The sequence below is a fragment of the Tachypleus tridentatus genome, chromosome 13 (genome assembly GCF_004210375.1).
Source record: "Tachypleus tridentatus isolate NWPU-2018 chromosome 13, ASM421037v1, whole genome shotgun sequence".
NCBI lineage: Eukaryota > Metazoa > Arthropoda > Merostomata > Xiphosura > Limulidae > Tachypleus > Tachypleus tridentatus.
The window spans coordinates 48,675,359-48,701,675 of record NC_134837.1 but is presented as its reverse complement, the minus strand read 5'-3'; the positions used below and the strand labels follow the sequence as shown (position 1 = coordinate 48,701,675).

Below are 26,317 nucleotides of genomic sequence, written 5' to 3'. Positions count from 1 at the left end.
GTAAACTGAAAATAAACAGTTTATAACGAACACTCCAATAGATATATTAAGTATACTAAATCTGTTGTATTTGATGCAACGTATTGTAAAAATATTTTCGTGGTAAGCTGCCAAACATTCGCAAACAATGGTGGTAGGCATTTTGATCATTTATGATGTCATACTAATTCAGTGCTGAGGTAACACACTTAGTCTTGAAGAATGGTTTATTGTGCTACAAATTTTATTTTCCTTTATTGAAAGTAGGAAATGTTATAGCTCAGCTTGTATATATATTTATACATGTTATGTATGTGTGTTCAAATCATCACAATTTCGCCAAAGCTACACGAGAGCTAGCTATGATAACCGTCGTTAATTTAACATTTTAAGACTAGAGGGAAGGTAAATGATCGTTAACACCACCCACCGCCAGCTCTGGGGCTAAGTTTTACCAACGAATGGTGGGATTGACTGTAACATTATAAACCCACCAGAGTTGAAATGGTGAGCATGTTTTCTGGGAATAAGATTCGAATCTGCAACACTCAGATTGTGAGTCAAGCGCCCTAACTACTTGGTCATGCCAGATCCACCCAGAATGGAACTTGTCACGTTTCAGCATTTCTTCAAAGAACGTGCGATTTTATTGTTTGGGATATTATTCATTGTATTCTTAGTTGGAATACTATAATATATTTTTCTTATAAAACGCGAAATTAATACTTTAGAATGAAATCACCAACTCTTTCTTTTAAGGGTGTTATAAGAAAAATATTAGTTTTTTTATCAAACTACTTTTCTTACATATTTGTAGAAACTAATCCATGCCAAGAAATAAAAAACAACAATATAACGGGTGAAAGAAGTTAAAATACAAATTACACATGACGACTCCACTTCACTGATATCAGATGGTTTAAAAAAGTACGTTATGTAATTTTGAGGAGTAGTTCTATTATTATTACGTTATAATTAATTTTAAAATTTTTAAGACATCATCAATATCATAATTTTATAAATCTTATCCTTGAACATTTATTATTTAATCTTAGCTCTTTTCTCCTGGGATATTATGCTTCAAAGAGTCAATGCGATAATAGTCTGTTTTTAAGATCATCACATTTTCATTGTGTTACCTTTTACCATGAATGACTACATTTACTAATCATACTATTCAGAGCACAAATGGAATATATTTTTCGCGTGGCCAACGTTGACAGTCATTTGCTAAAAATATTTTTGCTCAATACTAAAACTCTTTATTCCATAGCCTTCACGGGAATTTTATGGTTGTATAGTAGCATGTATTTAGGCTTTGAGCGTGTAGAAGTATTTCATTTTTCTTAAAAAATTAGAAGAAAGAAAGAGTATAAAACATGAGTCTTAAACATAGAAATTGGTTTTATAAGACAATAAAATCACATACGGTTACAGTAGCCAGAAGACCCTCTGGAACATTGGCTACGATAATACCGATCAAGAATATGACAGCATCTAGCCAGTGGTAGCCTAGGATAAAAGCTACAAAGAAGAAGGCGATCCCCAAGAAAACAGCCACTCCAGTGATGATGTGGATAAAGTGAGCAATTTCTCGGGCTATGGGCGTATCTCCCATCTCCAGACCAGAAGCCAAGTTAGCGATACGACCCATTACTGTACGATCACCGGTGTTAATGACCACTCCTGTACCAGTACCTGAAAATTAACCAAGAGAACAGGCCACTTGAAAACTCAAAATTTTAATCGAATTGATCAGAGCGTGCTAAAAACTATTAACCAACAGAACTCAGTTACAACTCGTTCTTGTCAGTTTCCGTTTACAAAGATTGGTTTGATTTGTTTCGAATTTCGCGCAAATCTACACGAGGGCTATCTGCGCTAATGTCCTTAATTTAGCAGCGTGAGACTAGAGGAAAGGCAGTTAATCATTACCATCCACCGCCAACTCTTGGGCTACTCTTTTATTAACGAATAGTGGAATTGACCATCACATTTTCAGCCCTCACGGCTGAAAAGGTGAGTATCTTTGGTGTGATGGGAAATCAAATTCGCGACCCTCAGGTTACGAGTCCAGTGCCACCTGGCCGTACCGGTACTCGTTCACAAAAAAGTTGATAAAATAAAACTTCGGACTTATAAAGTATAACTATATTGAACTTAAGTTAAGCAGTATAATTTTTAGTTTCATCAATGATTTTAAATGATTTATGTGCGGACTTGTTCTCTACTATCCATTTATATTTTGGGGGCGTTTACTAAGTCATATATTTGACGTGGAAGTTACCGTCAAAAGGAAATTAGCTAACATATATATATATATAAACTTTGTTAAAGTAATTTTATGTATAAATATCTGGTTAGATTTCTAAAGTACGTTAGGTTAATTATATAAATTGGAATAACATGTTTTTATATAACTTACAGAAATTAATGTTGGTACCCTCTTAGATAAAATAAATGTTTATTACACTTTGTCTGTACATTGCTTAAAAACATTTCGAGCCATATTCTAAATTTGTTTGTAAAATATAGTAGGAGTTCAATAAAAAAGTAGTTGCGCACTAAAAAAGTACTCTGCGAGATCTCCATTACTGAAATGTAAAAATAAGAAAAGTTGGTTCGCCAAAAAGCCCCTGAGAGATTTGTCTTACCAAGCTACAGAAGTAACAAGAGTTGGCTAACATAACAGTCCTCTAAAAGATGTGTCCTACTGAACTACACAAGTAATAGAAGTCGACTAACCAAACAGTCCCCTGAAAGATGTATCCTACTGAACTACAAAAGTAACAGAAGTTGGCTAACCAAACATTCCTCTGAAATATTTGCCCTATTGAACTACAAAAGTAACAGAAGTTGACTAACCAAACAGTCCCCTGAAAGATGTATCCTACTGAACTACAAAAGTAACAGAAGTTGGCTAACCAAACATTCCTCTGAAATATTTGCCCTACTGAACTACAAAAGTACCAGAAGTTGACTAACCAAACAGTCCCCTGAAAGATGTATCCTACTGAACTACAAAAGTAACAGAAGTTGACTAACCAAACAGTCCCCTGAAAGATGTATCCTACTGAACTACAAAAGTAATAGAAGTTGGCTAACCAGACAGTCTTCTGAAAGGTTTCTCTCAGTGACCTAAGGAAATAGAAAAACATTTGCTTACCAAAACGACTTCTGTAAGATTTCTTTTATTGATCCGCATAAACAATAACAGTTATTTCACCAAAGAGTCCCATGGAATGTTTGTTTTGGTGAGCATCATAAATAATAAAATTTGGCTCACCAACGGGTAAGGTTGGGTTTTTCTACTTATATAAATAAAAAATTGTTACTTACCAAAGAATTATCTGAATTGTTTGTCTTACTAAACTACGAAAATAAGAGAAGTTGGCTCACAAAAGAGCCCTAGGAAAATTTTCTCTATTGACCTACTGAAATAACAAGCATTGGTTCACCAAACAGACCTCTAAAACGTTGTTATCTTATTGACCTACAGAAATAACAAACATTAGGCTACCAAACAGACATCTAAAAGCTTATTCTTATTGACCTACATAAAACCAAATGTGTGTCTTAGTAAGCTTCATAAATAACAATATTTGGCTCACCAAAGAACCTCGTGAAAGATTGGTCATGTCGACCTACATAAACAATAAAAATGGCTCACCAAAAAATCCTCTGAAAAAAAACCTGATAAATAAATAATACAAATGGTTTGCCAAAGAGTCCTCATTGTTATTATTTATTAATTTTTTCATAATATTTGAAATATGTGATTAATTAGTAGTTTTTGAAACCGAAAACTTCTCAGCCAGTGGTGTAATTCTGTAGTAAAAGAACTTTACGAACATTAAAATGTTTTGATCTTGCACTAATTTTGCCTTATATATTTTAGTTTGTGGCAAACTCTGGCTCTCTCTCCTCATATCTATAACAATATTTCCAAAATCATCATAATAGCGAGATTAACAATATACCTATTTACTACAAATTTCAAATAAAACCAGTACCTTCCACGCAGTTAGTTGAGAAAAATGCCATGTTCCTTGTTTCCAGTGGATTATCGTTGGTTAGTTCAGGGGATCTAGTTTGAGCTTCAGATTCCCCTGTGAGAGAGGAGTTGTCCACTTTAAAGCTGTGGGAAGCTATAACTCGTATATCTGCCGGGATTCGATCACCACCTTTGACCTCCACGATATCACCAACAACAACTTCTTCTGCCGGAATGCTAAACTTCTGACCTTCTCGCACTACGGTTGCATACTGTTGGTAAATATAGTTCAATCATTATTTATAGATGTCGTGAGTGAGTTTGTTTATAGCAAAGCCACATCGGGCTATCTGCTGATCCCACCAAGGGAAATCGAACCCTTTATTTTAACGTTGTAAATCCGTAGACTTACCGTTGTATTGGCGGGGGGCTAGATGTCGTGTTTCAAGAAGAAACAAATAGCTTTTAAGTTACAGACAGCTCGAATCTAATTAATATTCTCCAAAAACTGATTACAATATTCTACATTTGATAAATGTATTTAAAAGTTTATCCATTTATTTGTTTATATATAAATCACCTGATCTGCTGAGTTCCTAGATTTATTGACAGATTATCATAAGCAAAATAAAGCAAGTGCATTTGTTTCATTTAGATCAGAACAATAATAAATAATACAGTCTTAGCACCTGGAACTATAAAAAAAGGTATAATGACCATGACAGAAGGTAATTAAAGTTAGTTTGGAAATGTATCGTCTTACGAATTCCAAATGTAAAGAAAAATAACCAAACAGACCATTTTCAACGTTAAACTACTTAGCGTCACTCGCCCCTTCTTAGAGTGATACTTTAAGGTCATCGATCCTATTCAACCTGGCGGCATTGGTTAATATATATTACTCACTCCTTAAATTTACTGACAAGTTACTGTGAAAGACTGCGAAGTCAGTTTTATATCATACATCCTGACCAGCTTTCTCACAAAACTTCTATTGTGCGTAGATTGTGTGTAATCTCCAAGATTAATTTCCAGAATTGGAGTGCACTAAAGAATTGACAGGTTAGTGAATGGTAGAAAGGGATTGTTCTGATTCCAGTTTTTAGACCATTTTTCTCAAGAAACATCTTTTTGATTTCTAGCTGGAGAGTCTCAGCCTACTTCAAACCCTTGTTTATTATCTTACTGATGGTAGCAGGAAATAAGTCCACTTTCATTCTTATTAATGGTAACAGGAGATAAGTCCATCTTCATCACAACAGCTATTTGGATTAAGGTGACCGTTGGCCTCATGTTATTTAATAATATTACTATATTAGCATTCTTTCTTAAAAAGTCAGTGTTATATACTTCCCCAACATACGCACTGGCATTGCATTGCTGAATGATTGAGAGTACTCTCGTGAACTAAATAAACACATGCCAAACGTTTCTTCCATGACGTAATGATTTACATCTACGACAACAAAACATTATTTAAAGGTCATTCTTATGAATTGCGATAAATCCTTTTTTCCCCTGTAGCATTTCGAGTTGCAAGACACAAGATAAATAAAAAGATTGAGAACTTAAAAACCTGAAAATAATGATCGTAAAAGGTACTGAAACAAGGCTAGATATATTGTAGGCATATTGTATTTAAACTACAAGGCCTTATTTTGACTCCATGTTTCTCCCTAGAACTGCGTATGATGAAGTAAAATAGAAATTTGTAGTTTGATTAAATTATGTATCCAGTGTCTCCAGCCTTGTGTCCTTATTTTTCTACGATCCCTGTTAACATGTTCTTAAATTCCCAATTTTTTATTTATTTTTTATGCTGTTTTTTATGCTCAACCGAGAACAATGAATTACTTAATATGGCAGCTAACTTTATACATTGTAATTATAATAAACATTGCTAGTAGATGGCGGTTACGGTTCATCATGATTTACTGTAGCTGTTGAATATTTGATCACATTAGTTCGAGATGTGAAATCTCAAGCTGCAGCGAAAGATTTGTTTGAGAATATAGTGAGTATGTATAGCTCCTATGTAACTAAATTATCTATATATAATGCACAGCAGTATGCAAATATATGCTACTAAACAGGAAATAAGTATCAGTGGAAAAGCAGTCTTTTCAAATAAAATATATACGTTTGAAACACCACTTTAAATAATTTTTTTTGTCTTTTAAAGCAGTTATTCTACGAATGTGTGTAATAAAATATAATGTTATATGTAATACTTCTTCACTCCTTCACTTCGTGCATAATATAGGAATTAATTTGCTAAAGATACCGACTGTATATTGTACCAAGCAGGATAAAATAATCTGGTGTTCCTCTATCATTGACTGCCAGTTCCTGTTTCACCTGTGTGCTTACTTGTTTTTAAAAGAACACCAGATATTTGTAAAAACGCTGGCTTCAAGATATGATGAAAACATCGTTTACACGAGAATTAAAACAAACAACTCGACTTTTCAATACCCATACAACCTTTGCAGTATTTTATTTAGTATTATACAAAACGTTTTGGTGCAATTGACCAAGCTGTTTTTGTTTTATGCTGGCAAGAGAATAATATCAATAACATGTTTGTTTGTTTTTGAATTTCGCTCAAAGCTTGTCGAGAGCTATCTGTGCTAGCCGTCCCAACTTTAGCAGTGTAAGACAAGAGGGAAGGCAGCTAGTCATCACCACCCACTGCCAACTCTTGGGCTACTCTTTTACCAACGAATAGTGGGATTGACCGTGACATTATAATGCCTCTATGGCTGAAAGGGCGAGCATGTTTGGCGCGACGGGGATGCGAACCCGCGACCCTCAGATTACGAGTCGCACGCCTTAACACGCTTGGGCATGCCGGGCCCAATGTCAATAACAAACGAACCGTTTTGGTCGGATTTTAGTTTTCCTTTTAAGCCTAACGTGCGTGCGTTTTTGTGCATTTGTATATGTGTACTGTCTTAGCGGTCGATAATAAAGGTTTTAAAATGTTTGAACCGAATCTTTTCTGTTGAAGGCGCTTTTTTGCCCAAACGTTCCCTTCAAGTTTTACGTAATTCTTTATGATTCCTGTTATGAACTACTATCGTGGTTCGTGATGTATTAAATATCGACAATACTCGTTTGCAAATACCATTATCTTTTCTAATACTGTACTTAATAACATAGAATAAGTTTTAAATGTATAACTAAATAATAAATAACTACCTCAAAAACATATGGAGATATTTAGACACTGAGAGTGTTCTTATGTAAAATTATATGTTGCTAACAATAAATTAATTTTTTATTTTTCTTCCCAAAAGCTAGCTACTAAGGTTAATGCATTAATGAAGAACGTGAGAAAATGTTACCTGAGGAACCATATTTTTAAAGGATTCCATTATCTTGGAACTTCGAGCTTCTTGGTAATATGAAAAACATCCGGTGATTATTACCACTGCTGCTAGCACAACTCCTAGGTATAACTAATAGATAAACAAACCATCAATGCAACTCCTAGGTATAACAAATATATAGAAACCGGTAATGCAACTCCTTGGTATAAATAATATATAAAAAAAACTAGTAACGCAACTCCTAGATATAACAAATATATAAAAACCAGTAATGCAACTCCTACGTATAACTAATAGATAAATAAACCATTAAGATATTTCCTAGGTACAACTAATACATGAATAAACCATTAATTCAACTCCTTGGTATTACTAATACATAAACAAACCATTAAGGCTAGAATAACTAATAAATACACAAACCATTAAGATATTTGTGAATATGGAGATACATTATATCATAGACATCACCAAATATGAACACAGAACTTCTTTACCAAAAATGTGTTTAGATGTTTCTTTTTATAACTTCTACAAACCCTTTTAACAGAGTATGGTATTGCTAATGAACTTACGTTTAGGTTATAACTGTGGAAATGCAACTGTATGCTAGGATTGAATCTTTAATATCAACATTATATTCGTAAGACTTGAATATCGATAAGTTGTAATAATATTTTATTTTGTTGTCAACATCTTAGATTAGGTTTTAGAATACTCCCGTAGTTCTGTTGAGTAAAGTAAATGAAACACTTCACAATAAAGAGGTAGAGGGCCTTTACTTACAAGTGGCAAAACTCCCACACCAAGATTAAATATAATTATGTTGTATTAAAATACTAAACTTTATAAAACTCTTACACGTTTTAAACATTAGATAAAGTACATGACTCTGACAGTGTGCTGGAATGAAGGTGATAATAATTGTGGTACTAACTAAAGTGTTTATTACACAGTCTTCTTTATAAAAGATATCTGTTTCAACAATCTGCTGCTATTGTTATACATCTACGCTTAAGAGACCCCCGAAAATATTTTTATGTATTTACAGCTAACACGTTACAGCCAGTACTATTGTATGTCTAAACTTAGGATACCCAAACAAGTATTGTTGTATATTTACAGTTAACCATACTATAGTAAGTATTGTTGCAGATTTGCACTTATGATGTTACACAAGTACCGTTATGAATTTAAACTTAAGGTTTTAAAGCAATTAATGTTATATGTTTACATTTAAGATCTCTCAGCAAGTATTGGTATGTTTTAATTTTTAACTTCTTTTTAGAGAAGTTACATTTAATATGTTAAAGTGAGTATTGTCGTATATTTACCGTTAAGATATTACATAAGTACTTATTTTATTTGCACATAAAATGTTACAGCAAGTACTGTATTGTGTTTAGGCTTAGCATACCACAACAAGTACTGTTATGTATTTACATGTAAGATGCCAAAGCAAGATATATTACTATGTTATTACATTTAACATGCCACAGTAAGTATTCATATGCACTTAAACTTATCAATAACTTGGTTTGGCTATCTTACTTACGTTATCATCTGGCGGTTCTTCAAATGTTCCTGCTTGTATGGAATATGCAATAAAACACAGGATAGCACCTATCCACAAGAGCAAGGCAAACCCCCCAAACAGGTTTTTACAAAATTTCACCCATTCGGGGGTTGTTTTAGGTGGACTAAGAGCATTTGGACCATCTCTATCATAGATTTCTCTAGCTCGTTGTAAGGTCAGTCCCTATCGGATACAAAGTAAAATGTACATAATTTTACTTACATAGAATAAACCCAGAAATGAAACAACATAGAAGCATCAGAACCTTGTTTGTACACAAAGAAATCTGCTAGAGCCAGATTTAAGCCACCAGAGGTCGGTTGTTCAACTTTAGTTATTATTGCATATAAGTAATTATTACTTGTTTGATAGTAAATAAAAACATATTTACAGTTGAAGATGAGCTGTAGGTGGGTTTGTAGTTATTTGCAAATTATTATTATTTTTATAGCCTTATAACGATAATGTGCAAAGTCGAGTAAATCTTTATTTTGATTTAATTAATAAAATTCATATTATTAAATTCTTAGCAGCTATGAATATGCTGTTGAACTAACAACATTTAAGGCTATTATTGCGTTACAAATGACATCTGAGCATTTTATGGCATTCCAAGCCATACAACATAACTGTTTTACATAACTGTTAATCCGTTTAGTTAATTACATTTATAACTATTTATTGTTCAATTTATTTAGCACTCACCTTTGCAGGATTTGTACGTAATCTCGAACACAGTTCATCAATTGATATTTTATGTTCGTCCTGTAAAAAAAAAGCACAAGAGATACTAAACATATGTTGCCATATTGGCATTAAGTAACTCCCACTTCACTTACCTGTTAAGATATGTATAGTTATTTACATTCTAAGGCTACTAATCGATTATTGATTTAATGAAAACATTTCACTTCGATAGAGGAAGTTACATCTCAAGTAACGAAATTACCACCAAAGAGTTCGAAAATATTATAAATATTTTTTTTTCTTGGAAGGAAAGATTACCTACTCGTTGGTTCAGCTACAGCATTTGAAATTCTTCATGGGGATAACAAATATGCTTTAGGTTAAAATATAAACGACAACTAACTCCAGTGCACTAGAGTAACTTTTTTAAAAGTCCATTATTTCCATTTACGCCTTTATATATATATATTTATATACAGTCGACAACAGTTTTGTCCTAAAACATAATACACTCAACTGAAACCGTTGTCGACTGTACAGGATGGTCCGTAAGTCCCTACCCATCCATATGTTATTATGTTATATTTAATTACGCATATATTATAAATTTGTTGTTTATTTTTCCGAGAAATATGGCCGATGTAAGCCCATTTACACTTGAAGAGCTTATTGTGACAAGTACGTGGGTACATGAGCGCAAAAGTACTGGTGACACCCTGGATACATAAGATATATGTATGGGTAGGGACTTACGGGCCACCCTGTATGTATACTAAGAAGGCCTTAAAATGCTTAAAATGAAACGTTAGGCTTAAAGAATAGCCTAGTCCTTTGGAATTAGTTGTAATTTATCAGGTACAAATGATGTTAAAAATAAAGTACACGCTAGAAACGTTAAGATTTGAAATATTTAACAACATTTAAATTTCTTTGTGGTTTAGCTATTTCGTAAAAATTAATGAAAATAATTATTTCTTATTATATGCAACACAAATATTAAGTAAAAGTAAGAAACAAATAAATGAAAAGTTTTTCTCAGACCTTGATTTCAAGTCTCATCTCAATCAAGATCGCCTACATTTTTTATGCTATTCATCGTTTTTATTCTTAAAAGCTTTATAATTTGTTATTCTCACCATGGAAACCTCTTTCTTAAGGTCATCCAGGTCAGATCCACCTTTCTTCTTACCCCTACGAGCTCGTGGGTTATTTTTCGCTGTTGCAGGAGCAGTGCCATCTGCCATATTTGGAGTCACTGCAACTCGATAGCTGTCTGACCGCCCGTACTATAATTGAAACAAGTAGAAAAGATATAAGTTATACTCCAACACATAAACTTTAAATACCAATCGAGTAATATTGATACTCCTTCACGAAGAACAGCGTTAAGTTTACGGACTTACAACACTTAGATCCGGGGGTTCGATTCCTGTAGTTGACAAGTAGATAGCTCAATGTGGTTTTGCTCTAAAAAACAAACTTTAAGAACTGAAAGTGTGCTTCGCTAGTCATAGGCTGTTTTATGTATTGGGCAAACAGGGTAATTCCACAAGAACTCACAAATGGAAGGGCCCCCGATGTCATGTCTTTTAATCTACTTCTGAGTTTTGTTATTATTATTGGGTTCCATTTACTGATTTCTGCCCGGAACTACTTGTTTGTTTGTTTGTTTTGGAATTTCGCACAAAGCTACTCGAGGGCTATCTGTGCTAGCCGTCCCTAATTTAGCAGTGTAAGACTAGAGGGAAGGCAGCTAGTCATCACCACCCTCCGCCAACTCTTGGGCTACTCTTTTACCAACGAAAAGTGGGATTGACCGTCACATTATAACGCCCCCACGGCTGGGCTGGCGAGCATGTTTGGCGCGACTCGGGCGCGAACCCGCGACCCTCAGATTACGAAGCGCACGCCTTAACGCGCTAGGCCATGCCAGACCCCGCCCGGAACTACAGAATGACAAAGATTTCCCCTATTGCTAGTAATGCTCTTTACCAAAATAATTTCATTATACAATACCATTTTTAAAAACAATGAAATATAATTAAAGATTCTATACGGAAAACTCATTTAGGTGATACTTAATAAGAACTCACATTTAAAACTAACAAAAAAGAATTATCTTTCCTTAAGTAACACTCATTATATTTTGCATCAAATATTAAAATCTGACTGGAAAAAATATCTCTGAAACGAAATGTACTAAATACAGGCCAGTGGCGGCGTCAGGATATTTTCGTTGGGGGAGCTGGGAGGGGTTGAGGTAAACTGTTGAGGGGCTTCCCAAAATGCCATCAATATGAAGTATAGATGGTAAATTATGATCATGTAAATACCAAGGTACATTTCAGAAATGTGTGCTATTTTGAACTGTGTTTTCAATGCAGTTTTCATTGGAAACTCATTCTTTGATTAATAATTAATTATTACATATCAGAAATAATCTGTTTATGAAAATATGCGTATATGTAAAAGAGAAAGCTCACCTAAGTATCACCAAAGGTAATACATAATAATAAAGAAAATCAAGATTAGCTTAGATTGAACATTTAATATACCATTAAGAGTAAAGCTACAAATCAAAAGAAATATAACATAAAGACATAGTTTACATAGCAGAAACGAATTATCCCATGTGAAGTTAATACACTCTGAGGAAAAGTCACTATCAGGCTAACTATCTTTCATCATGTTGAGTTTATAGTCAATATTACTTCATAACAATGCGCCTGTTCTACTGATCGGCAGCAAATGTGTCTATAACAGTATCAATATCGAGTTGTTTTGCCCTCCTGAAGTTTACTGATATGACAGCAAGGTTGCTGGTGTGGTTGTTACCACTGCTGTTGTGCAAGCATATCTTGAGAAGCTTCAGACATGAGAAACTTTTCTCACAGGCAGCTAAAGTGACAGGAAGGGTCACAGCGATGCATACAAGTTTGTGGATATCCATGAAGGATATTGCAAGCTCCAATGGTGTGGATACTTCCTGCCCCTTGTCTTTCTTCCTGGCAATTAGCCGGTTCAACTGGTGGACTTCCACTGCGAGGTCATCCTTTGCCACACCATGGTATGCTAAATTGCAGTTGACCTTCACAGAAGGTTGGTTTCTTCATAAGTTCACATTATTCATACAGGTAAAACTGTGATTGTGATATTGTTCTTATTATCATAAGTGTGACAAGCACCTGTTACAATAATGTAACTACTACATTACATTAAATTAGGCACTTGTAAATAGCCCAATGACAATTTCAAAATTCATTCTAGAATTGTTTAGAAATATTACTTGGTCAGTTAACATGTAAAGTTATTATCTAATCATAAGTATAACATTAATTGAATTGTTAGTCACAATTTTAAGTGTATACCACAATCATTAGTACAATTTTGGATGGCTGATACACAATGCAAAATGATCTCACAGAGGACACAACACCAGCTAAATGCTTTATAGTTTTGACCTATACACAATACACTTATACATGTATGCTATGTTTTACTTTTCAATAAAAGATAAATGAAATTAATGGATAAATACCTATGAAACCTTTGGTTTAACAAGTAAAATCCCTGATGATCTGTTGTAACTTGAAATGCTGAAAGGTCCGAAGTACTAAATGAGCGTTAATAAAACTCTCTATCTATATTTATGAAAAGTATTTTGCTTCATACCTGACACCAAAAGCTTTATTTTTAAAAGATTAACTTCACGGTCTTTTTGTACACTAATGTATAAATATTATATATATTATATTTAATTTAAGCGCCAAAAGCCGGTGAAGCATTGGTAGCACTTAGGCCTAAATTTTTAAGACTGATAGTTTATAATATACCAGCATTTGATTTTTAAACCGTAACTTTCAAAGAATTATAATGCATATAAACATAATACAGATAGTGATTCAGATAATATTTTGTCTCTCATTTTCCAGTCCAAGCCACAAGCTCTATTACAAAAGAAAGGCCTCTTGGGAAGTGAATAGTGAGAGACAAAAGATAGACCTGAAATGCTCTGATTTTGAATTCGAAATAGGCAAATTAAAGAGAATATGCCAAATGAACTTCTGCAGTTTAAATGCTTTTTGTCGCAAATGTTATTTTTATAGTGTTTAAATATATATACATACATATGAATTGATAGTACAATAATAAATGTACCAAATAGTATAATAGAATAACAAAACTGGAGGTAAAAACAATGCGTAATTTACATAACAACCAACTGTCATAAAATTATGGATAAAGCTCTTGTAATAAACAGAAGATACAGTTGGATTTTTTTTAAAATAGCTTAAACCTACGATTCGTAATGAGAGAAACCCACTTGAAGTAAAAATGAATCTCAAGACGGCTGATATGAGTATTAAAACTTTAATTAAAATAAAATAGAGATAAAAGTTTCGATCTTCTTAGGTCATCCTCAACCTGATGATGACCCAAGTAGGTCGAAACATTGTTCTCTACTTGATTTTAATGAGTTTTAATACCTATACCAGCCGTCTTGAGATACATTTAAACCAACTATACAATGTCCTTACTAAAAGAGACCAACTGGGCTAGCAAAGAATGGAGTGGTTAATTTTACTGAAGATCCATGCTTAATTAGTTGAAAATGATATGATTATCGTCTTACTGAAGGCCCCTACTAGGATAGTTAATAATGATATTATTAATCTCATTTTCAGAGTTATTGTGATGTTTAATTAAGTGTTAAACACCATAAGATTTCGTATGTTATGAACTGCTACTATAAATAATGTTTAAACCAAAATTCTATATGCTACAACCTGCGCCCCCTCCTAGTACAGGGGTAAGTCTACGGATTTACATGATTTACATCGCTAAAATCAGGGGTTCGATTCTCCTCGGTGGATTCAGCAGATAATCTAATGTGGCTTTGCTATAAGAAAACACACACACGCCACAACCTGCTGGGTGTTAGTGGCATACTTTATTCACTTTGGTGCCCTAATCTTAAACATGAGATAATAATTTAGCTCTTAAATTATATACGGACAAGTCGTTTATTTTTTTTTAGAAAAAAGCCACATTGCGTTATCTGTTGTGTCCACCGTAGAGAATCGAACTCCTGATTTTAGCGTTGTACGTTCGTAGAATTATCGCTGTTCCACCGAAAGAATAGTCGAAACCACCTTATTAACTCTGTTGGTTTTATACCTAAGAAATTCGTTTTCTCATATGAATATAAAGCTATCGTGAGACGTATTAAAGGGTGTAATATTTTGTGAATTGTACAAGATGAGCATATTAAGTTTGATAAATAGGTAAAAAAAATCAAAATTTTAACAGAAGGTTTGGATCGTTGGCTATTCGTAGAGTTGCTATTAGAAGTATCCAAAACAAAATAAATGCTTCAATAAAAAGTATACAAATAAATAAAGAGATACTAGTTGGATAGATTTTAAAACGATTCGCAGTCTCTAGTTTGGATGTCATTGTGATCCGTACGGTTGAATAGAGCAGTCTAAATGTGTTAACCAAAACTTCACAAATGGGATATCTGTTCTGTAGGCCCGGCATGGCCAAGCGCGTAAGGCGCGCCACTCGTAATCCGAGGGTCGCGGGTTCGCGCCCGCGTCGCGCTAAACATGCTCGCCCTCCCAGCCGTGGGGGCGTTATAACGTTACGGTCACTCCCACTTTTCGTTGGTAAAAGAGTAGCCCAAGAGTTGGCGGTGGGTGGTGATGACTAGCTGCCTTTTCTCTAGTCTTACACTGCTAAATTAGGGACGGCTAGCACAGATAGCCCTCGAGTAGCTTTGTGCGAAATTCCAAAACAAACAAACAAACTGTTCTGTATCCGCCTTTGGTATCGAGCTCGTATTCAGCGTTAAAAGGCCTGAAGTGTACTGTTGAGCTACCAAAACGCAATATGATGTGTAATTCAATGCTATTGTTACATTTCAATGTAAAACATCTTGATGTATATCAGGACGGTTGTTGTTTATTATGCTCTTTCTTTCAAAAAATGTTCGATATAAGATATAAAAAAATTCCGACACGTAACGGAGCACAAAAACTAAATTAGTTGAAAAGCTTATTTGAAACTCCAGTATATTCAGTTTAAAACATTTGAAGTCAGTTGTTACGATTCAATACTTCCTTTCTATTTAAAGTAGTTCATTCCTTCCCAACTGATGCTCCGTAAATTCTAATATTTTACGGTTTATATGTGCCTTATGGTACTGTGAATTATTTACACTACTTCTAATGAAAAATAAATCTTTTTAAAAGTTACATTATTTTAAATACCATAAAATATTCTGCACTCTTGCCTTGCCTTGCTAGCAACATTTGAGACGTATTTAAATCATTTACAGAGAGATCAAGTTTCAGCCAACAGTTTTGTAGTCCTTAAATTTTTACCCAAGATTTTTCTAGTTGCTCACTTTCATTGGCAATAATTCTTCTCATCTATCAAGTGGCTTTTGACATTTCCCAACTTATTAAGTTTTCTCGTTCTTGACTTTTTTGCGCCATCTTCTCATTTGCTGAGCTTCATCAATATTGACTTTTTACCGGTTGGTAATCTTCAGTCAGTAATTTCCAGTTTTTGAACTTAACTTACTCGGTACTTCCCAGTTGCCAAAATTCATCGAAACTAGCGTTCCCCAGTTATTAAGCTTTACCCAGTATTATCCCAATCATCTAGTTTTACCCGAGATTTTCTCTGTTGCCAAGCATCATTGATGTTAATAATTTCTAGTTGCTAATGTTGTATCCTTTACTTCTTAATTAGTTTTAACTGACACCCTTTTAGGGTTCTGATCTTTAGAGGGTATTTTTTTCTATTTACTCTAGTTTATTTCGCATTTTGTTTTAGATGTTATTTTTGCCGATGTCGATCTTTAACCTGGTATTTTTTGCCTTACTTTGGTTTTTTTATATTTCTTTATATAATTCTTTCTAATAATGCTGACATTTTTAGAAAATATGTAAGAAGCATTTTTTTCTCTGAAACGTTCATGTTTAATGTGTAATATTTGGTAACTTAGGAGCTTTCGAGATGAATTAACTTCACCATAAAAGTCCATTAACCCTATTATACACTCATAATGCTTTGAAATATTTTAAGTAATTATAGCAATAAACGTATACAAGTTATACACTTATTCATTGGTAAAAGAGTAGTTTAAGAGTAGGTGGAGAGTGGTGATGACTAGCAATCTTTCCTCTAGTCTTACACTGCTAAATTATGGACGACTAGCGCGTATAACCCTCGTGTAGCTGTGCGCGAAATTTAAAAACGAACAAATAATGCATAGTTTTTCATAAAGCTGACATTTTCATGAAATATGTCGAAAATAACATTTTAACCGTTAATGCTTTATATGTAATGCTTGTACATTTAAAAACTCTTTAAGTGAGTTGACTTCATCATAAAAGTTTATTAATCTACTACACGTTTAAAGTTTTCGAATAATTAAAAGTGTACAAATTATAAAACTGTTTCAAGTTAATCAAAAGTATAAACTAAACAGTTTTCACCCCAATAATGTTTAGAGGAAGATATTTGTTTTTCTTATTTTTAAACTGTTCAAACATTTGGGTACATTACGTATGTTGTTTTGTTTGTTGGATTTTTCACACACATTATAATAAAGAACGTCCAATTAAACTGAGATTGCATTCACAAAATAATTATTTATTTATGCTCTTACAAATAAGGCCTGGCAAAAATTGATAGTTAGGGCATTTTACTTCCAATCTGCAGATTCGAATTCCACCACCGAACATGCTCGTCCTTTCAGACGTGAAACATTATAAAATGACAGTTAATGCCACTATGAACCGGCATGACAAGGTGGTTAAGGTGATCCACACGTAATTTGATGTCCAGGGGTTCGAATCCCCGTCACATCGAACATGCTCGCCCTTTCAACCGTGGGGTGTTATAATGTGACAATCAATCCCACTATTCCTTGGTAAAAGAGTAGCCTAAGAGTTGGCGGTGGGTCATGATAACTAGCTGCCTTCCCTCTCGTCCTACGCTGCTAAATTATGGACGGCTATCTGCGATAGCCGTCGTGTAGCTTTGCGCGAAATTCTAAAACAAAAACGAAACAAATAATGCCACTATTCATTTGTAAAGAATAGTCCAAGCGTTGACAGTTGGTGGTGTTGACCAGCTGTTTTTCTTCTAGTTTATCACTTCTAAATTTGGGACAATTGTTCCACTCAGCTCTCGGGTAGCTTTGGTCGAAATTCAACAAACAAACATGCAAGTAATTTATTTTATATAAAATAAAACGTTTCCTTATATAAATTATTTTTATTGGGATAATCTCATTTTGAACGCGAGATCTAGCAACTAAAGTAGGTTAAAACGAAAGGAATTACATCAACACTGTGAAAACGAAAACCTTGATATTATTACTTTTGAAGTTTCAGTTTTAATACGTTGTGTTAAAATTTCCAGTGATATCACGTAATCATTGTTCGCATGTTCAGAAAATAATATAATTATGCTTGTATTATTTTTGTAAAAGACAAAGGTCTTTTTGTTTCAGAAAATTCTTCTCTCACTTGCTACAGCGCCCTCATACTAGTATATTGATCTGTCTGAGTTTTATTCTCACCACGCGGCTCAGTAAGTCACTAAAAAAATAATTGTTAATCTTCGAAAGGTCATGTGTAAAAATCTTCTCAGTTTTATAAGGAAAGAAATATTTAACACTAAACTATAAAACTACTAAAATATGTATCAAAAACTTTCAAGAGAAAGGGAAGAATTTGAAAATGTGAAGACCATAGACAAGAAATAGTAAAAATCCTGTTTTCCAAGAACACAGTCATGATCTCAAAAATTCACAAATTTTAGTGATCCGAGGAAACATATATTGAACTCCAAGGTTTACAGCATGTGTTGATACGTGAAAACAGGTCTTAAAGTCAGAGATCCGTAAGTTATATGTATTCGAGGAAATTTTCTTAAAGTCAAAGAATCGTGGATTTTTAACTATTCCAAAAAGCACGTCAAGAACTGTGAGAATCGTGAATTTTAACAATCCAAGGAAACTCAGAAATCTATAAATTATAAGGACCCATGGAAACAAATCTTCAACTGGGAAATTCAATAAATTATAACGACTCAGAAAACAAGTCTTGAACTCAAAGACATCAATAACTAATAAGAATTCGATAAAATAAGTATTAAACTCGCATATCAATAATTTATAGAGATCCGAGGAAACATATCTTAAACTCAAAGGATCATAAATTTTAGTGATCCCAAAAAACACGTAAAAAATTCAGAAAATGGGGAATTTTAGTAATCTGAAAAAAAGAGGTCATGTAATTGGAGATCCAGAATTTTTAAGGATTTCAGAAACACGTAAAAAATTCAGGAATTATAAATTTTTGTGGTCCGAGAAAACATGCCTTAATACAATTATTATTAATATAATCAATATATAATTGATAATGTATTTAATATAATAATGATTACAATTAATATAATGACAAGGGCTGTCAATCTTGAATAGCATTCTAATAAAAATCATAAAACTGTATAGTTTTGGAAAACACATGGAAAATATATCGTCTTTCAATTTCACAAGTTGGTTAACTGTTCTTATATTATAAATATTAGTGAACTGGATGGAAGGAAGAACAGCATCGTGAAGCCGAGAAACTAAGTATTGTATTACAAGTAAGAGAAGAGCATCAACCTTTTTATCTTCATTAAAATCCAATCACCTAAGACTCTACAGTTTTGAGCTACATAAACTGTAATATTTTACTATGAAGCTGTACTCCAATGGCTCAACGATAGCAGCGAGGACTTATTACGCTAAAATTCACGGCTCGATCCTTGCTGTGGTCTGACAGAAGTAGTTTATTATCAGAAACGTTACTGGGCACATACAAGACTCGGTCCTCGGGTCCACAGGCACGGAAGTTTTCAACGTTTCAGTATGATATTGATTATAGTTCTCTGTTCTGATTTTTTCAAGACACCAACTGGGGATTCGGAGCACGGGCTCCGCGTGCGGAAGCCTATTGACGCTTCCAATCATTAAGAAGCTTTGTGTTTAACAACAAACAAACAACGTACTATTAAACTTAGTTACTTGAGATGATGATACCAGTGTCTCCCCCAAACGACAACAACAACAAAATGACTATTGTATTGCAAAATTATCTCACAGTTTGAACACCTTACTTTGTTTATTCCAATTAGTAATAATACCTTTACACTGACCGATCAGACCGTCTAATCGTAATAAAAATTCTTTTCACGCAGACTAGTTAGACCGTCTGATAATGATAAAAAGATTTCTTAACATTGATCTCTCAGTTTCCCAACTAGTTGTCAAAAAAGCTTCAGTGAAGCATCTTGTTTATAAGCAATATTTCTTTAAGTCCAACTAATTTTTATCAAAGCGTCAGTAAAATGAATTATTTATAAGCAATGCTTTCTTAAGCACAATCAACTGTAAACAAAGTTTCAGTAAAACATATAGTCTTTAAACAAAATTCCTTAAACCTAACTCCTCTTCATTGAAGCTCTACTAAAACAGATTGTTCATAAACAGTAATTTTGTAAACACAACCAATCATAACAAATGCTTCAGAGAAATATATTACTTATAAACATGACAATACTTGAAGTATTTGAGCTGCAACTATAATTTTGTTAGCAATGAAATATTAATTTGCATAGCTTATTAGAAGAGTTTCTTTTAGACTATTCCTTTGTGCGTTTGTTTTTAATTGTTCTGTAATTGGATTTTATAATTTCATTTTTAAACTTATTACAACGAATAGAAGGATTTGTTTCAGTATTTACACACTGAGCAAGTGATTTCAAGTATTAATGTATTTACATATTTCAAAGTATTTCACATGATTTCTCGTTGTTTCATAGTAGCAATCTTCTTTAAGACCTATCTAGCCGATTTCGTTTCACCGAACAAACCAGGATAAGCAGTTCCAATAGCAGTTTTATGTATAGGATATTCAGAGTTTATGTTGAAAAAATTGATTATTTTTATTTCTGAGAAAAAAAGCAAAAATGGCTAATAGAATTCCGAATATTCTATCTAACAAATGAATGTGAAATGCGTCAGATGCGAGGATCCTCAAAACCTCAGAAACAAATTCCCGTTTTCCTTTTTGTTGTTTGAACAGTCTTCCTTTTTCTATATCTGATGTTATTTTTTTTCCGTACAAAGTACTAAAAAGATTACAAATTGTTTTCCAAACTACATGATGTAACCTTATACCGTAATATACACATAAAATTATCCCAGAATATTTAAATACGATAAGGAAAGTGTAGGCCAATACATTGCTACTGCAACAGATAGAGTGAAACATTGATATTACACCTTCCAGTCAAAGTTTTGTTTTCCTCTTGTTTTTTATGGTCCTTGTGGTACACCGTAGTTCGTCAAGCTATTGGTTTCTCACTAAGTTAAACCAGAGAAGCACTGTAACCAAGGCAAAAATTTCTAGAATTTCGAAACGTTTTCTCGTGCTTCGTGATAACAAAATCCCACTTGAAGTAAAAATGTATCTCAGGACGATTAGTATGGGTATTAACACTTTTACCAAAATAAAGCAGAGAACAACGTTTCGACTTTCTTAAGTCATCTTCAGGTTAGCCTATTCTTTGCTTAATGAGATACATATTTTTTGTGCTATCAAATCGTGATATTTTATAAGAAAAGCTAAACAAAAAACCTTATAAAAACACTTAAAGCATTAAAGGAAGTGGTTCTTGTTATTTTGAATTAAGCACAAAGCTACACAATGAGCTACCTGTGCTCTGCCCACCATGGGTATCGAAACCTGGATTTTAGCGTTGTAAGTCCGCAGACATACCGCTGAGCCACTGGGGGGAGCATTAAAGGAATTAGGCATAAGCAATGAAAAGATGCAAGTACCTGTGACAAGCTTTGGCCAGGTGGTTAAGGCACTTGACTCGTAATCTGATAGTCGCAGGTTCAAATGCCCGTCACACCAAACATGCTCGTCCTTTCAGCTGTGGGGGCGTTATAAAGTAACGATCAATCCCACTATTCGTTGGTAAAAGAGTAGCCTAAGATTTGGCGGTGGGTGGTGATGACTAGCTGCCTTCCATCTAGTCTTGCACTGCTAAATTAGGGACGGCTGACGCAGATAGCCCTCGTGTAACTTTGCGCGAAATTCCAAACAAACCAAACTGACAAGCTTTCTGATATTAATCTTTCAATTTTATTACTTCAGATAAGGAAATTAACCACTAAATCATATTGAAGACTTTCTCTTTTTGCGCCATCTTCAACTTGACTACATATTTTCTGAATACCATTTTATTACAGAAATGAAATATTATTACGTATCATCAGATGTGAAATGCCGCTAAAAACCATCGTAAAAATAGGTGGAACGTCTCTCTTTAATTTATACACCAAAGTTATGACTGCCTGTATTATTTCGAATTTAGTTTCCTGGATAATACTGTTATTTCAAGAATAACCTCGTTTCCTCTTGACAGATATGTTTAAAATCTATTTCTTTTATTAATTCTCAAACGATTGTCCCCAGTGGGTCATCGGTTACGCTTACAGATTTTCAACGTTAAAATCCAAGATTTAGTTTCTACTGGTGAGCAGAAAGCTATATTCTACTGTGAAAGTTTACCCTAAAGCAAACAAATAATCATAGTCAAGCTATTGTAACGTTTCCTTTCAGACTTTACCAAACGTCATTTTTTGCGTGAGCATTCTATGCTTGTTTCTTTTATCGCTATGGCAACGCTAATTTGGATATAGTGAAAAAAAAACAACAAGCCAGATAAGTAGCAAGTGGTTACGACAGGTCTATTAAGTCTCTGTATTCAATTGTGCACGCGAGTATATTGCTTGTAATGGTCCCTAATTCTATATTTAAAATTAGTACTAATAGGATATTTCATGTAATCTGTTTTTCTTTAAGTAGATAATCTCGCGTATTTCAATAATCTGTTGCAATTTTATAATATTACTAATTAGGTATTGTAGAGTAATAACATATCTTAATGACAATATTTCACTTATAATAAATATATAAATATTGTGGATTAGATATTGCAAACATCATTGCTTGAGACAAAAGTTTAGAAATCTGATAATTAAAAAAGCTTTCAACTAATTCTTATTCCAGATAAATATTCCTAGGATGGAACAACAAACTATAGAAATAAAACAAATCTTTATATAAACTATGATAAATTATCCTATGCTTATGGATTGCACTTGTCTGTACTCATAAGTACAACGTATATATTGCAGTAATGTGCAGAGGACAGTAAAAGAACATTTATAAAAAAGGGGGAACTTTTCAAGCATCGTGAGATAAGTCTCTATTGTGGTGTATTAAAAATGGGGGCACTTTTCAAGTATCGTGAGATAAATCTTTATTGTGGTGTATTAAAAAAGGGGCACTTTTCAATCATCGTGAGATAAGTCTTTATTGTGGTGTGTACGCTAGAAGGGACTGTGGGTTGTCTCTGGTACATATAAAGTTAAAATACATACGAAACAAACAGGTCCTCGCTTACTCCTATATAATTAGTCTTATAACCATCTAAAATCTAAAACCGGACAGTGAATTTTCCTATCAACACTTAACAGCAAAACTAGCATATCACAATTATATTTTATTGTAAGTACTTATGAGTCCCATTCATTTTAAAGTCAAAATCTTATTATGTTTTCCTATTACCTCACATTAAGTAGGACGTGGAATAAGGTGTGTCTTTTTAGAAGTTCTTGACAGTGTCTTATGACTGAGGAAAAGGGCTCTTTCAGGACATGAAAGCAGGAGCTTGAGTCCACCCAGCCAGCTTCTGAAACACGTCACTGATAGATAGAATATTTTAGCAACCATTGCCAATTTTTTTTTAAATGTAACACTTCTTGATGTAAGCATGGTCCCTGCGAACTGGCCTCGCAAAGTCTGAGTTATATGTTAATCACCAAGACAGATGAAGGCAATCGATACGAAAAGCTCGTAGCTATGCCTCCGTTAGTATAATTTAATAGTCATGAACAGAAACATAGTGAGGAATCGTAACTCAAACTATCTTCTCCCTCAATGGAAGTACATTGAACAAATATCTTCTCAACAACGAAGATTTGATTTAATTTGTTTGATGTTAAGTACAAAGATACACAAGAAGCTATCTGTGATCAGTCCACCACAGATGTCGAAACAACGAAGGTCTCCAAATAATGATTCAGTGCACTGCAATCAGTACAGCGGTTTTCTGGTGTATTGATCTATAACATCAAGCAATTCCATTTGTTTTTAATACAGAACTGTCTTTGTTGATTTATTAGTCACATTTTACAGTTTAGTTCTGACTTAAATACTGGTTTAGCTTGATTAGAAGTTGCCGTTTCTTATACATAGCTTCAGAAATTACCCATTTTACTACTTAGTAGTAAGTAAATTATACTTAAACTTATAGCCTTTTACTGCTTTTAGTGTTTTGTTTCCTCATAGTGAGCGGGTTAGACTCATAAATTTTAATATTTTCCGTTTATTAATGATAGGTACGCACCCTCGAGTTTTTTAAACTTTTTACTGAAAATGGTGCATTTGGAAGGTGTCTTAGATTATGTTCACACCTTGAAATATGTCTTATGGGTGGAATTTAAAGATACGGCCTCGAACCCACAGCACCCCTTGCCTAAAAAAACATGAAAATAATCTACCGTTATATGAATTGTACTTAAACCAGCGTCCATTAGTCTATTATGTTTTTTTATCTCAATACAAAAACAACGTTTTACGTACGGACACCTATCACATACAAAACAGAAAAGAATCAAGTAAGTCAACACTCTTTCGATGTCATTTATCCACAATGTCTCATATGAGTAATCTTGTTATAAGACACTCCAAATAAATTAGTTGGTGCTCAGAATTAACCTAGTTAAAGGAAGGCAGACGGTTTATTAAGAGACTTAACAGAAATCAAGACGTGTGAACTAAACATTTGTTTTCACTTAAGAGCCACCTAATGGCGATTAAAGTTTAAGTGGTACACTTTTTGGTTCAGTGCTGTAAAATAAATATTTGCCTTCTCTTCGTAAAAAATAAAAACTATAAAAGCTATTTTAACTTGTTTTGAAAAATATCAGAGTAATTATCCAATAAATAGGGGAAACAGCAGTTAAATATTCATGAATTTTGACGAAACGGGTGATGATATATTAAATCTGTTTAAAGACACCTGGAATTAATTAAACAAATTCTCAATTCCTTAAGATAGAAGTGGAAGAACAGAAGTTTTGTTCTTCGAAAAAATTTATATAAAAAATCATTGTAGAAGTTAAGGACTTAATTGTTATTTGCGTAAACCTATAGCAAATACATTCATACAGTTTTACCTTTAAAATATGATTTTTTTCGCAGACAAAATACTCTACTAACGTTTCGATTTAAAAAAAAATTTCACATGAGGAAATTACATTATATTATAGCATATTATAATGTAACAATACAAATATATATTTCGTTAAAATGCTGAAATTTATATGTTTTTCCACATTTTGTTGTCAGCCAGCCACGAATATACATTCGATACCGAAAAAACTAAAACTGACACAATAAAGATATGTATATATATCCCTTAGAGTTGTAAGTTACTATTTTTTTCTTATGTTTAAATCTAACAACAGCACAAAATCTTTATCTTGTTTTAATTTTTATCTTCTTCATATCTGTCGTTTATAAGGAAACAGTTGCCACACTTTTAATCACTTACACATGTTTGGCTGCACTTCTTAGATAGTTTAACCTTTTTAGTAATATTTTGCTTTTCCTCTTGTTCTCTTCTTAATAAAATATATATTGAAGTTGAAATTCTGTGCGATATGCATATATATAAACTTCCGTCATCTTATTTAAAGTTTACGCGAAAACTTATCTGAATTGGGACACTGAAACTGTTCCTATTAAACAATTCCATCGCAAATAAGCTGTAAGTGGAACAAATGTATTAGTATTCACAACTTGCAAAGTCATAGCTCAGATTGTATACAACATTAGGTTTAAGAATCACTACAAAAATGTGTTGTAAGATACGAAATACAAGCTTACCTGCTCGTCTCCTTTAGCCTCCATCTTTTGAAGTGAAGAGATGTGCTGCTTCAGTGTCGTTCAGTTGCAGCTCTTCACTAAAAATGACGTCACATCTATGAGCAGCCAGATCAGTCAAACGTAGTTATCATACAACTGATAACATTTTGTTTTTATGCTAAGGACTATCTATAATTTTAAAATCCTTCTCTTAGATTCTCCACATCTGCATACATTTTTTAGAGGAAGATATCTTTGGTTGTATTATTTCAACAACCAATTGGCAGATAGAACATATTTTATTATATCATTTATGAAAGTACGATTCGTCAAGACCTGTCATAAGATAACTTTAAGTTTAATTTTGTTTTACTTTCGAGATGAGCTCCCCGTGAGCTACCGTGCTAGTGTGTGATTTGATGTTACTGGTGTTGCCACCAGGTCGGAAAAATATTAGATTATATCTTATGTGTATATCAATTAAGTTCTGTGTATTTGTTATTAAGCACAAAGCTAAACAATGGACTATCTTTGCTCTGCCCATCGCGGGTACTAAAACCCGAATTTTGGGGTTATAAGTTTTCAGACTTACAGTCACCAGGGAGTATTAATAAACTACTCATCAAAAAAAACTGCTGCTAGGTGCAAAGCAACACAATGACTTATATAACTT

General features: G+C 33.4%; 1 protein-coding gene across 2 annotated transcripts in view; it reads right to left on the bottom strand.

The window, feature by feature from the left end:
• LOC143236856 (sodium/potassium-transporting ATPase subunit alpha-like) overlaps positions 1 to 25,815 on the bottom strand; it is a 64,038-nt gene extending 38,223 nt beyond the window's left edge. For both annotated transcript variants that reach the window (XM_076475482.1, XM_076475481.1), the window contains exons 1-7: positions 25,666 to 25,815; positions 10,705 to 10,854; positions 9,587 to 9,646; positions 8,861 to 9,064; positions 7,321 to 7,434; positions 3,993 to 4,245; positions 1,409 to 1,677 (exon numbers count right to left, since the gene is read on the bottom strand). In XM_076475482.1, coding sequence (XP_076331597.1) covers positions 1,409 to 1,677; positions 3,993 to 4,245; positions 7,321 to 7,434; positions 8,861 to 9,064; positions 9,587 to 9,646; positions 10,705 to 10,854; positions 25,666 to 25,689 — 1,074 coding nt within the window. In that variant the 5' untranslated portion in view covers positions 25,690 to 25,815. The remainder of the gene's footprint in view (positions 1 to 1,408; positions 1,678 to 3,992; positions 4,246 to 7,320; positions 7,435 to 8,860; positions 9,065 to 9,586; positions 9,647 to 10,704; positions 10,855 to 25,665) is intronic.
• Between the last annotated feature and the right edge of the window lie 502 nt (positions 25,816 to 26,317).